Source organism: Schistocerca serialis, chromosome 7 (genome assembly GCF_023864345.2).
Source record: "Schistocerca serialis cubense isolate TAMUIC-IGC-003099 chromosome 7, iqSchSeri2.2, whole genome shotgun sequence".
Lineage (NCBI taxonomy): Eukaryota > Metazoa > Arthropoda > Insecta > Orthoptera > Acrididae > Schistocerca > Schistocerca serialis.
In genome coordinates this window covers 187,220,801-187,233,599 of record NC_064644.1, presented here as the reverse complement: position 1 = coordinate 187,233,599, position 12,799 = coordinate 187,220,801, and the positions used below count along the sequence as shown (strand labels likewise).

Here is a 12,799-nt window from a genome sequence, read left to right as displayed (position 1 = left end):
CACCCGCAATCGGACTCTGAACGACTTGTTCGAAAACAAGGGTCGACACGAAAGAGAAAGAAACGTAGCCGTACACCCCCCGATGAATCCATTCTACGGATGGATACCGGGGATGCAGACCCGAAGATGGACGACAAACCGATCTTTGATGACCGAAAGGCTGATGCGAAAGACCCGCCACAGGCGACCACTGGCAACGAAAACCCCTCCTTACTGACGCCGTCGCCCCCACAGGTCGACGTTGAAGAGAGCCTATCCGATGAGACGGAAACTACGTCTCCTCTCCACGTGGATGACGTGCACAGCCGATGCCCTACCGCAGTATCAGTCTCCTGGGCAGACGACGTGGAGATCGAAGGGACTGAGGTGGATGCTGCTGATGATGGGGCACCCCCATCGGTTGCGCCTGCGCCCGCAAACTCTCCACAATAGCAGCCTCTTCAGCGGACCGGCAAGATCGACGATCTCTCGCTCCTGAAGAAGAAGTCCCGCCTGTGCCTGTGGGACTCCAACACCAGCATTATCGTGTCGCAACGATTAACCTCGCGACCATTCGTGTGCCCCACAAACTAGCGCTGCTCCGCGATATGATTTATGATGCGGACATAGATATTGCGCTTTTTCAGGAAGTGCATGTCGCCGATTTTTCACCACCACATGGCTTCACGGTGCATCTTTCTCCCGCTTCGGACACTGGTAGTGGTGTTGCCATCATCTTACGCGAAGGTCTTTCTGCCGAAGATGTCCTATACCTCCCCAGCGGCAGAGGTATGGCCCTTACTCTCTTTGGTGTACGCATCATCAATATTTATGCGCCGTCGGGCTCCAGCTACCGTCGTGAACGCAATGCCTTCTTCGCGAATGAAGTCACACCCCTTTTTATGGGACCACACGATGACTGGATCATGGGTGGAGACTTCAACTGCACCCAGCGACCTCAGGATCAATTGCCGCGTCACTCACCATGCGCAGCTCTGGAAACAGTCGTCACGCGGCTGCAATTTGTCGATACGTGGAGACATGTTCACGGTGATCTTTTGGGCTTTACGTACCACACTGCGCACTCCTCTAGCCGACTGGATCGCATCTACATCTCGCGATCCCTAATTCAACACACTCGACAGGCTGAAATCTGGCCTGTTGCTTTCTCAGACCATGAGGCTTACTTCTGTGATGTTGTTCTCACAAGACAGGCAGTATGGCACGGACGTGGTTTATGGAAACTGAACACGGCACTTCTTAATTCACCTGACTGTCGACTTCTAATAGAAGACACTTGGATCACATGTAATAGACGCCGACCCACGTATCCGTCTACCATATCCTGGTGGATCCAGTGTGCAAAACCTGCTCTTCGAAAAACTTTAATCCGGTATGGCAAAGATGTTGTCGCCTGGAGGAAGAGCACTATGGACTTTTACTACAGGATCCTACGAGAATGCTCCACGATGCCAGCCTCCCCTGAGCGCCATACAAGGATGAACCAAGCTAAGGCCCAAATCTCCAATCTCATGCGACGGCATTTGGAAGGGGCGATAGTACGATCTCGTACTGCTGATCGCATGCCTCATGAACATCCGTCGATGTACCATATCATCCAAGAACGACAAAATCGACGCCGAAAATTGATTCACGTCCTAACGGATCAAGAAGGGCGTCGCTACGTAACCCAATCTGCCATAGGGAATGTGCTTCACGCCCACTACCGGCAGCTCTACGCCGCAGTTCCACATTCCCCAGAGTTGATCGAGGAAGTCTCACAGCTCAACTTCGGTGGTATCCCAGGAGATGCGGCGATTGACTTGATGTCGGAGGTGACTGATGAGGAAGTCCGCGATGCGATCCGGGCAGGAACCATCAATCGCTCCCCGGGCCCCGACGGTCTTCCCCTCGAATTTTATCGCACCTTCCGTGATTTGTTAGAGTCCACCTTCACCTCCATCTGTCGGGAACTGATGTCTCCGGAAGTACCTGTGCCGGACGCTTTCATGGAAGGAATTATTATTCCTGTACATAAACTGCACGGTGGCAACAATATCAGTGATTATCGGCCCCTCACCCTCCTTAACAGTGATATGAAAATCTTCACTCGCCTTTTGGCAGCACGACTTAAAAACGTTGCCCGCTATGTTGTGTCGCCAGACCAAGCATCTTTGGGAGGCGACAACAATATTCGCACGGCTTTATGCCGCTACAGGGATATGATCGCCGTTACCCAGGCACAACGCCTCTCTGGGGCACTTGCGTCTTTGGACTTTAGTCAAGCTTTTGATAGGGTTGACCATTCGTTCCTTACGGCCGTTCTCCACCATATGGGTTTCCCGGTCGCCGTTATCACGGTAGTGATGCGCCTTCTGCGGGGTGCCTCATCCAGGATTATGTACAATGGCAGACTCACTCCACCGATAATAATAGGTCGATCCGTACGTCAAGGTTGCCCTCTATCAGCAATTTTGTACGCCTTTTCCTTGGAATCCTTGCTATGTGGACTAAGACAACGTTTGGTAGGGTTGTCCATAGATCGCTACCGATTCTGTTGCACGGCCTATGCTGACGATGTCGTCATCTGTTTACGTAATGCCGACGAAGTTCGAGCTGTTTTGACGTGGGTAGCGACTTATGGTGAGGCGTCGGGTAGCTATTTAAACGTACGTAAGTCACAAGTTATGTTCATTGGCACGGGACTTCCCGTGGAGTGCGTTACACCTCTCACCACCGTTGATACCATTCGTTGTTTGGGAATAGATTTTTCATCTGATCTCCGGCGTTCAGCCACCATCAACTGCCGACGCCTCCTTTTAATGATCAGAGCAGGTCTTATGGACCATCGCCTTCGATCCCTAAATATTCTCCAACGAGCTCGATATGTCAATACATATATCGCATCCCGAGTTCCCCATGTAGCGCAAGTTCTACCTTTCCCGCTTACTGTGGCACGTCGCATGTTGGCAGCGATGGCATCTTTCGTCAGCTCTGGGATGTTGTTCAAAGTTAACTATGCGACCCTTACTCTTCCCCGTGAACGAGGTGGGATAGGTCTGTTTCACGTGCCGGATAGAGCTCGCGCCCTATTTGTCAGCTCCCAGATGACGGTATGGACACGTTGCCCAACGAGCCTCACTGGTCTCCTCCTGTCGGCATACTCGCCGGTCTCACTGTCAGCCCCAGTGATCATCTCGGATGTTCCGGCCCAGTTCCATTATATACGGTACTTCTTTCTGGAACTCAGTTATCTACGCCTCACCTTACCAAGACAGCTTTTACTCAAGACAAAGGCAGTATACAATGTCCTCCAATTAGGTCGTCCACCTAACCCGACTGAACAAAAGTTCCCCCAGGTTGACTGGCGTCATGTATGGCGCGCGGTGTTCGCCTGTTACCTTGACACGAATGTTCAATCTGTCTGGTACATAACTGTCAATGGTAAGCAAATCAACCAATTTCGCCTTCATCGTATCCACCTCGCCCAATCACCTCTATGCTCCACGTGTGGAGTGCCAGACAATGATGAACATCGGTTTGTTTGCGGACCGGCGGCGGAGGTTTGGCACTTGGTTCGACGTATTGTGGCTTTTCTAACGCGGGACATTCCGGATCGGATTACTCCCCTTTCATTATTATTTCCGGAACGTGACTATTTTCCTCGGACAAAGGCCAATGCTGTGAATTGGATTCGCGGACATGCCATTCACTACTTATTTGGACAAACTGTAGACTCTGCACTCGATTTTTGGACATACCTCAATGACCGTCATTATGTCGTTGTCCGTCACCCAAAATACAGACAATTTTTCTCGAACTTCCTTGGGAGTGCTTTCCACGAGCCGCCTCGCAGCTGGAATGTGTTAAGCCAAGAGAGAAGAAGGTTTCCTGTTTGAACCAATGAACATTTCTGAACAATTGAACGGAACACATCAATTTCGAGAAGACGTGACTCAACATATTACCAGCGGGGCGCAGAAGGCCTCTGATCAATTACACAAAAAAAAAAAAATAAATAAATAAAAAATAAATAAATAAATAAATATAAAACAAACAAAAAAATTAAAATAAAACTCAGAAAAAGGAAGATTTTGTTTTGTTTTTAAGGATAGCCCTAACCTTGATTTCCCATATTTCCCCTGGTATATAGGCAGCTCTCTGGGGTAGGTTTAGTCAGGAGCCAACGCCTGAAGTGGCCCAGATTTTTTTTTTGTTTTTTTGTTATAGGAGGAAAAGTGGCGGTGGCACTTGTTTTTTTTTAGTTCCATTAAAAAAAAAAAAAAAAAAGGGGGGGGGGGGTAGCGTAAAAAAAAAAAAAAAAAAAAAAGTTGGTAGAGCACTTGCCTGCGAAAGGCAAAGGTCCCGAGTTCGAGTCTCGGTCGGGCACACAGTTTTAATCTGCCAGGAAGTTTCATATCAGCGCACACTCCGCTGCAGAGTGAAAATCTCATTCTGGAAAAAAAAATGTTTTATACGAACACGAATCGATCATCGACACGTCTGCATATCTGTGCCACATGGAATTGCCTCACCTCACTGAGCTAATGAGACACTCCCGACACAGTGCAAAATTCATACTAATTGTTCTTGCCCACACTGAACTCAGTTACGGTGTTGCCAGAGCTTCGTTTTTTAAAATCGAATTAGGTTTCGCTAGATACATTTTTGACTTGAATTGGGATGAAAGTGTGTCATTTTTTCTTCGCCCCGTATAGTATTTGCATTATTAGGAATGCTATGAAAGGAAATGATGAGAATGGGGCCTGTACACAGGACAGCTCTCACAAACGACACGAAGAATGCCATCGACAACGACGTCTCCTTCCTCCACTTTTAACAGCGATACATTACCCAGCTCTGTAGCAGGTCTGGCACTGAGCCTAGGTCATAGCCGTAAAGTATGGTTATCAAGACCATTTTTCCATTTGCTTGTCAAATATTGGCGACGAAAATTTCTTCCAGCACGATGATAGGAACTGACTACTTACGCGTCGGGTGGAATCTCAGCTAGTTTGCATTATCGACCTCGATTAGAAGGCGAATGAATAATGTGAAGATGTGAAAATTTGTATACACTAATGCGCAACAGGATTAGAGATTGGTACCATGTTAAAGGAACTGTGTCCCTGTCTTGTCGCCAAATCCACCAGTTGGGTATGATACCCACCTTATGAGTGATCGCAAAACATTGGAGGGACAAGATATCATCACGTATGATCGCAGCCAAATAATCAGATTTTAACCAATTCAATCTCTGTAAGCGTGCTGTCATTGTTTATCACGCTTACTGCCTTGCCTGCATTAGGCATGAATATATTGACTAAGAGTAACTGGAGTGGCACAGGCTTCATCGGCCACAGATGATAATGTGTTGATGACAAGGGCCGATGTTGATGTGGACAGAATAAATAAATTAGATCGTGGTTTATGTGTAAGTTGTTTATGCAATTAAAAAAATTATATATCAATTATCGACGATAATTTGTTTATCTCTACTATACTCTACCATTCGTTCATTTTTGACGTTAAAGGTTTTGGGACACGCTGTACGGTTTTGAGCCTCTGTATCTCTTTTTACATACGTGTCTCCTCTTCCACAGGTGCCGGTTGCTGAAGGCCCGTGACGTATACCAAGAGATGCCTGCAGACTTCCTGAATGAGCTTCACAAGTGGTCCCTCGAATGTGAGTACTGCGTCCAGTTCGTGTCCAAGGCAGTGTATGAACATTTTGGTTAAAGAACTAAGCCTTCATTTACGCCCCTTATTGTTTGCGTGCGACTGACTTCAAACTGTTAAATTAGTTAGTTCTGAAACTGACATCCTTCAACTGGGAGCGTAATGACAAAAAACATTCAATAAGCCACCGAAGCCATCTGTCGGAAAGGACGCAGAGCTACAATTCATTTCACAGGAAGCTTTGGACTAGTTGAGCTCTTCGATAGTGCTTCAGAGACTGACAAAAAGAATCTCATCGTAGACTCGGCTCCAAGCATAAATTTACGTACAGAAAAATGTACACCTATGAAGAGTTGCATGTTAGCATGATGAACGGGTAAGGGGGAAGAAAAAGATTGCTTTAAAGCGTCATGCGTTGAATGAAGTAGGTATCACGTTATGAATTTGAATGCGTTCAGCCATGAAAACTTTGACCTTCTAAAAAAAGGGGGGTCCGTTGATCCTCATATCGGACTGGGGTTGCTAAATGTTACACGGCGTTACCGAAGGGTGCAATCCGTGCAGTTGACTGAATTTCAGCCAAGTTATATAATAGGCATATAAGAGAGTGAATGGTCCATCCGGAGATTTTCCCAACACGTTGAACATGAGATGGTACCCATGATTTAAACTTTCTGAAGGTCGTCGAAGAAAGATGCAAATCATTATCGTCACCAGATCTCATCGACGGTGTCAGTGTCGAGACAGGGATTAGTGATCATGATGTTGTCATTACGACTATAGTTACGAAAGTTAAAAAGTCGGTCAAGAAGGCTAGGAGGGTATTCTTACTAGAAAGAGCAGATAAGCAGTTGTTAGCATCCCACTTAGTAAATGAATCGACTTCATTTACTTCCGTTACGATGGACGTGGAAGAATTATGGGCAAATTTTAAACACATTGAAAATCACGCATTGGACAAGTATGTGCCGAAGAAGTGGGTTACGGACGGAAAAGACCCACCGTGGTTTAACAGCGCAATTCGGAGAATGCTCAGGAAGCAAAGACAGTTGCACTCGCGTTACAAGAAAGATCGGGAGAATAAGGACAGGCAAAAGTTAGTAGAGATTCGTGCTGCTGTAAAAAAGAGCGATGCGCGAAGCATTCAACCACTACCACCGTCATACCTTAGCAATAGATCGTGCTGAAAACCCAAGGAAATTCTGGTCTTACATAAAATCGGTAAGCTGGTCGAAGGCTTCCATCCAGTCACTCACTGATCAGTCTGGCCTGGCAACGGAAGACAGCAAAACGAAAGCTGAAATTTTAAATTTAGCATTTGAGAAAACTTTCACGCAGGAGGATCGTACAAACATACTGCCGTTTGAGTCTCGTACAGATTCCCGTATCGAGGACATAGTTATAGACATCCCTGGGGTTGTGAAGCAGCTGAATGGGTTGAAAATAACTAAATCGCCAGGTCCCGATGGGATTCCAATCCGGTTTTACAGAGGGTACTCTACTCCATTGGCTCCTTACTTAGCTTGCATTTATCGTGAATCTCTTTCCCAACGTAAAGTCCCGAGCGACTGGAAAAACGGGCAGGTGACGCCTGTATATAAGAAGGGTAGAAGGACGGATCCTCAAAATTACAGACCAATATCCTTAACATCGGTTTGTTGCAGGATACTCGGACATATTTTCAGTTCGAATATAATGAATTTCCTTGAGACAGAGAAGTTGCAGTCCATGCATCAGCACGGCTTTAGAAAGCATCGCTCCTGTGAAACGCAAATCCTTCTTTTTTCACATGATATCTTGCGAACCATGGGGAAAGGGTATCAGACGGATGCCATATTCCTTGACTTCCGGAAAGCGTTTGACTCGGTGCCCCACTGCTGACTCCTAACTAAGGTACGAGCATATGGGATTGGTTCCCAAGTATGTGAGTGGCTCGAAGACTTCTTAAGTAATAGAACCCAGTACGTTGTCCTCGATGGTGAGTGTTCATCGGAGGTGAGGGTATCATCTGGAGTGCCCCAGGGAAGTGTGGTAGGTCTGCTGTTGTTTTATATCTACATAAATGAACTTTTGGATAGGATGGATAGCAATGTGCGGCTGTTTGCTGATGATGCTGTGGTGTACGGGAAGGTGTCGTCATTGAGTGAGTGTAGGAGGATACAAGATGACTTGGACAGGATTTGTGACTGGTGTAAAGAATGGCAGCTAACTCTAAATATAGATAAATGTAAATTAGTGCAGATGAATAGGAGAAAGAATCCTGTAATGTTTGAATACTCCATTAGTAGTGTAGCGCTTGACACAGTCACGTCGATTAAATATTTGGGCGTAACACTGCAGAGCGATATGAAGTGGGACAAGCATGTAATGGCAGTTGTGGGGAAGGCGGATAGTCGTCTTCGGTTCATTGGTAGAATTCTGGGAAGATGTGGTTCATCTGTAAAGGAGACCGCTTATAAAACACTAATACGACCTATTCTTGAGTACTGCTCGAGGCTTTGGGATCCCTATGAGGTCGGATTGGGGGAGGACATAGAAGCAATTCAGAGGTGGGCTGCTAGATTTGTTACTGGTATGTTTGATCATCACACGAGTGTTACGGAAATGCTTCAGGAACTCGGGTGGGAGTCTCTAGAGAAAAGGAGGCGTTCCTTTCGTGAATCGCTACTGAGGAAATTTAGAGAACCAGCATTTGAGGCTGACTGCAGTACAATTTTACTGCCGCCAACTTACATTTTACGGGAAGACCACAAAGAAAAGGGCTCGTACAGAGGCATATAGGCAATCATTTTTCCCCCGTTCTGTTTGGGAGTGGAACAGGGATAGAAGATGCTAGTTGTGGTACGAAGTACCCTCCGCCATGCACCGATGGTGGATTGCGGAGTATGTATGTAGATGTAGATGTAATTTTCGACATTAGTGGCGTACATATCCATGGTGAGGCGCGATATTACAGATCAGCCATCACTAATCATAGGGCAAACACAGTACAGTGTAGGGCCAATGACACATTCTGAGCGTCAGTTGTTCTCCAACAGTAGTTATTTTCTAGTAGCTGGATTCCGTGCAGTGATGATGCAGTGATGTTGTTAGCTGCACTGTCTTTCACTCACGACATGTAACTTGACTCCAGTAATGTAGTTAGCCGCGAGCAAAGGTTTCATTAGCAAGGGTATCTGGCATAATTTGGTATTAGTGGCAAGAACACATTCTGCCTCGATGTTAGTGATGGTCATTTGTGACTGGAGAATTAGTAAGTGAATTGAACACTGTAGATTACAGGACACATGCAGAATTTTATCTAGTACACACCCTTTCCCACGTCAGAGATATGTGCTCTCCTAACAGGAAAATTGTCCATGCATATTTTTTTTTACTCTACTCAAAGTGCTCTCTAATATTTTCGTAAAGTTTTCTGTCCAAGATAATCATCCGACCCGCCTCCCATTGAACATCTTTGTGGCATAAAGGGTTACATCATCTATTGCACATTTCACTAAAAGATAAATTAGCTAGAATTTTTAGCCTTTAACTCGCCTCCAAATCAACAACACTCGGGAAAACTCAGATTAGGACAGGTATTAAAACCTCTCGGGCGTCCAGCCACATTACAGTGTTAAGAAACCGCCACGCGTCAGAGAGTGTTACATTCATCATTTCCGGCGAAGAAAATGACATGACACTTGTCTAAATGTCGCGCTATCTTAGTACTGCCACAAGGCTGAAAAACCGAGAGTGTTTCATCAATAGTAAAGACCGAGAAAGTTAACATCCTTACTCACCATATTTAGGTTTCTTTCCGTTCCAGTCGCATAAGGTGCGTGGGAAGATTGACTGCCTAAGAGCTTTCTTCTTTTTCACTGATCGGTGTTCTTTTGACTGGTGTGATGCGGCCACCTCGAGTTCCACCCCTGTATCAATCTCTTCACCTCAGAGTAGCACTTGCACCCTACGTACTCTATTATTTATTCCAACCTCTGTCTTCGTTTACAGTTTTCATCCTCTGCAGAACCCTCTAGTACAGTGGAAGTTATTCCCTGATGTCTTAACACATGTTCTGTCATCCTGCCCTTGGTCTCGTCAGTGTTTTCCATATTTGCCTACTCGCCGATTTTGCCTACTCGCCAATTCTTCAGCGAAGCTTTCTGCGGAGAAGCTCCTCATGCTTTATCTTATGAGTCCACCCGATATTCAACAGACTTCTTAGCACCACATCTCAAACTCTTCGATTCTCTTCTGTACTGTTAAATGCTTCTGTGCTTGCTATAACTAGCCTGCACAGTACCTTCGGGAACGATACGTAGGTGGATGAAGAGTCGAACAAACTATTCATGCATCCCTTCACTGTATACATTCAATGTACCCAATTAGTCTTCTTTGGTAAGGGTCCCATACACTGAGGTGGGCCGCACAAGTTATTAGTAAGTAGTACCACTTGTGGACGACCGCATTTCCCCAGTATTCCACCAATGCATCGAAGTTTGCCATCTGCCTTACCTAGGGCTGACACTATCTGATCATTCCATATCATATCCTTGCAAATTTTTACAGTCAGATATTTGTATGAGTCGACTCGGGGTGAAATTACAGATATTTGTACAGAATTTTTCAGAGACTACTTCATCATATAGGGGTTGGACAAAACTATGTGAATACCATGGAGAAATGTATGGTTGAATATAAAGACAGATGCTAGCCAATCCTGCTGGTTTCGCTGTTCTGTTTGACAACCAAAAGCACCTGTGCAATGTCCTCTATACTTCGCAAGTGTCAGTTGTGATCAGAACAATGATCTGCATAGTTGTGAGTGCGTTATGCCGAAGTTAATTGAAGATGAACATTGGCAATTGTTGAAGCTCGTATGGAGGGTGCTTTCGTAACCAAGGAAGTCGACGTAATTGGTATTCGTAGAGGCACCACGCAGAAGATTTAAACCCTCTCACAAGAAAAGCGGAAAAACATCAGTGACTAAGTAACAAAGCGGGCGAAAGTGTGTGTTGAGTGATCGTAACGGATAGTCATTAAAGAGGATTGAGACAAAAAAGTGAGAGGACGGCAGCTGCAAAAGACAGTGCAGAACTGAATGCCGCACTCTCAAACTCTGTCAACAACACGAAGGTAACTCTATAATCAGGGTATTTCAGGGCGAGCTGGAATTCCAAAGCCACATATTAATGATGCGAATTCCTGTAGCAGGAAAACGTGCTGCCGATCATAAAAACCTGAACTATGGAGCAACGGAAGAATGCAATTCGGCCGGATGAATCTTGGTACATAATGTTTCCAACTTCCAGCTGAGTTTAGGTTGCAAGAGTGAAACATGGAAGGGGTTCGGTGATGATTTGGGTAGCTGTAGCGTGATATTCCATGGGAAAGATCGTATTAATGCCAAGGATTATGTGACCATTATGGGTGAACAGCTCCATCCCATGGTACAATGTTTGTTTCCCAATTATGATGGTGTGAACCAAGACGACATGACCCTTGTTCACACAGATCATTTTGGCCAGGCCTGGTTTAGTGAACACGAGGATGAATTGTCGAATCGGCCCTGGACACCACAGTCACGGCATCTCAGTATTATTGGTTCTTTGTAGTCTGCTTTGGAGAGATGGGTGAGTGATCGCTCTCCATCATCGTTACCTTAACTTTCCACTATTTTGCAGGAACAATAATATAAAAAAAGAGCTCCTCGCCAGGCCGTGAAGGCCCAAGGGATGTCTACCGGCCGCCGTGTCATCCTTTGTCTCGTGGCGTCATGTGGATGCCGTATGGAGAGGCATGTGGTCAGCACACTGCTCTCTTGGCCGTTTTTCAGACTTTCCAGACCGCAGAGCCTCTGTCGGCATCTCGAGGCTGAGTGTGCCTCGTACCAGTCCTCCAACCAACAAAAAATCCGTGGACAGTACCGGGAATCGAACACGGGTCCTCCAGATGGCAGCCATCTAGGCTGATCATTTAATCACGGAGGTGGACAGACCGGTACGAGATTTCCTTGAAAACCATATAGGATCCTTATTTATCCATTCCGAGACGACTACGAGCTGTTTTGAATGCCAGTTGTTTTCCTACATCACATGGTAATGTGTTGTGTCTTTGGTGGTTCCATATTTTTGTCCACCCCCTGCAAAATATCTGAGGTTACTCTTAATGTTGTCTTCGAGAGCATTAACATACAACATGAACAACAAGGGTCCTAATACAGTTTCCCGAGGGATGCCTGTACTCCTACTTCTCCTGATGACTGTCCATCCGCCGGCCTTTGTGGCGGAGCGGTTCATTTTCAAATTTCTCGTCATATAACTGGGGCGTGGTTTGTCCATTAACAGAACAAATTTATTCTCCTATGCATGAAGTTTTATTATATGACATAAATTTTTGTATAAGGTTGTAAGTTTTCCAGGTTTTGATGAAGTAATGACTCCATTCCTATATTATGCCACGTACTGACCCCCAAATTTTCTTTTATCTTTCCTTTTCGTGCTTTTTATGAAAATATTAATGAATATAATATACAATGAGTTTATTTCTAAGTATTTGCACTATGAGTAACCTAAAAAATGAAAATAAAAAAGTCCACATATGTGCTCGACCGCACGACCATCGGGTTATCATTCTGCACCCTTTCCACTGCGCCAACCGCTGAAAAATGATATTACAAAATGTAATAACACTGTACCAACAGACTTTATTTTGATATTGCAGCCAGTTTCGACGGTCCAATCACGTCATCTTCAGGCCTGTCACATGAATGGCACCAAATATCACTCGTGCATGTATAAAAAAAGGCACCAATATTCGAATCTGGTTCCGTAAGCATCCGAACTTCAGGAGTATCTGTGCACACATGTGTCAGCAACTCTCTCAAGTGGTACATGTGTGAAAAACACACATGCTCATGAAGCTGGGGTAGCTACGGATGCCTTTTCTTATACACGGTGATTTTTTCCACCTGTACAAACTCTAAGGGCTGATCAATGAGAGGGCACGGAGCAAAAATGGTCTAATGAACTTATGTCCGGAAATGCATGGTTCCCATTCTGGAGACCATTTATTCAATCATACATTGTTACAGAGACTGCGGTCTAATTCGCGCTTTACTATGCAGCCACACTTACAGTATGTGCTGAAAATGGTTTCG

The 12,799-nt window shown here is 45.4% G+C and overlaps 1 protein-coding gene across 1 annotated transcript in view; it reads left to right on the top strand.

Annotated features, from left to right (window-relative positions):
• The window catches only part of LOC126412350 (probable cytochrome P450 301a1, mitochondrial), a 260,468-nt gene that overhangs the window by 154,309 nt on the left and 93,360 nt on the right, over positions 1–12,799 (top strand). The window contains exon 5 of the mRNA XM_050081903.1: positions 5,583–5,665. Within this exon, the coding sequence (XP_049937860.1) occupies positions 5,583–5,665 (83 nt within the window). The remainder of the gene's footprint in view (positions 1–5,582; positions 5,666–12,799) is intronic.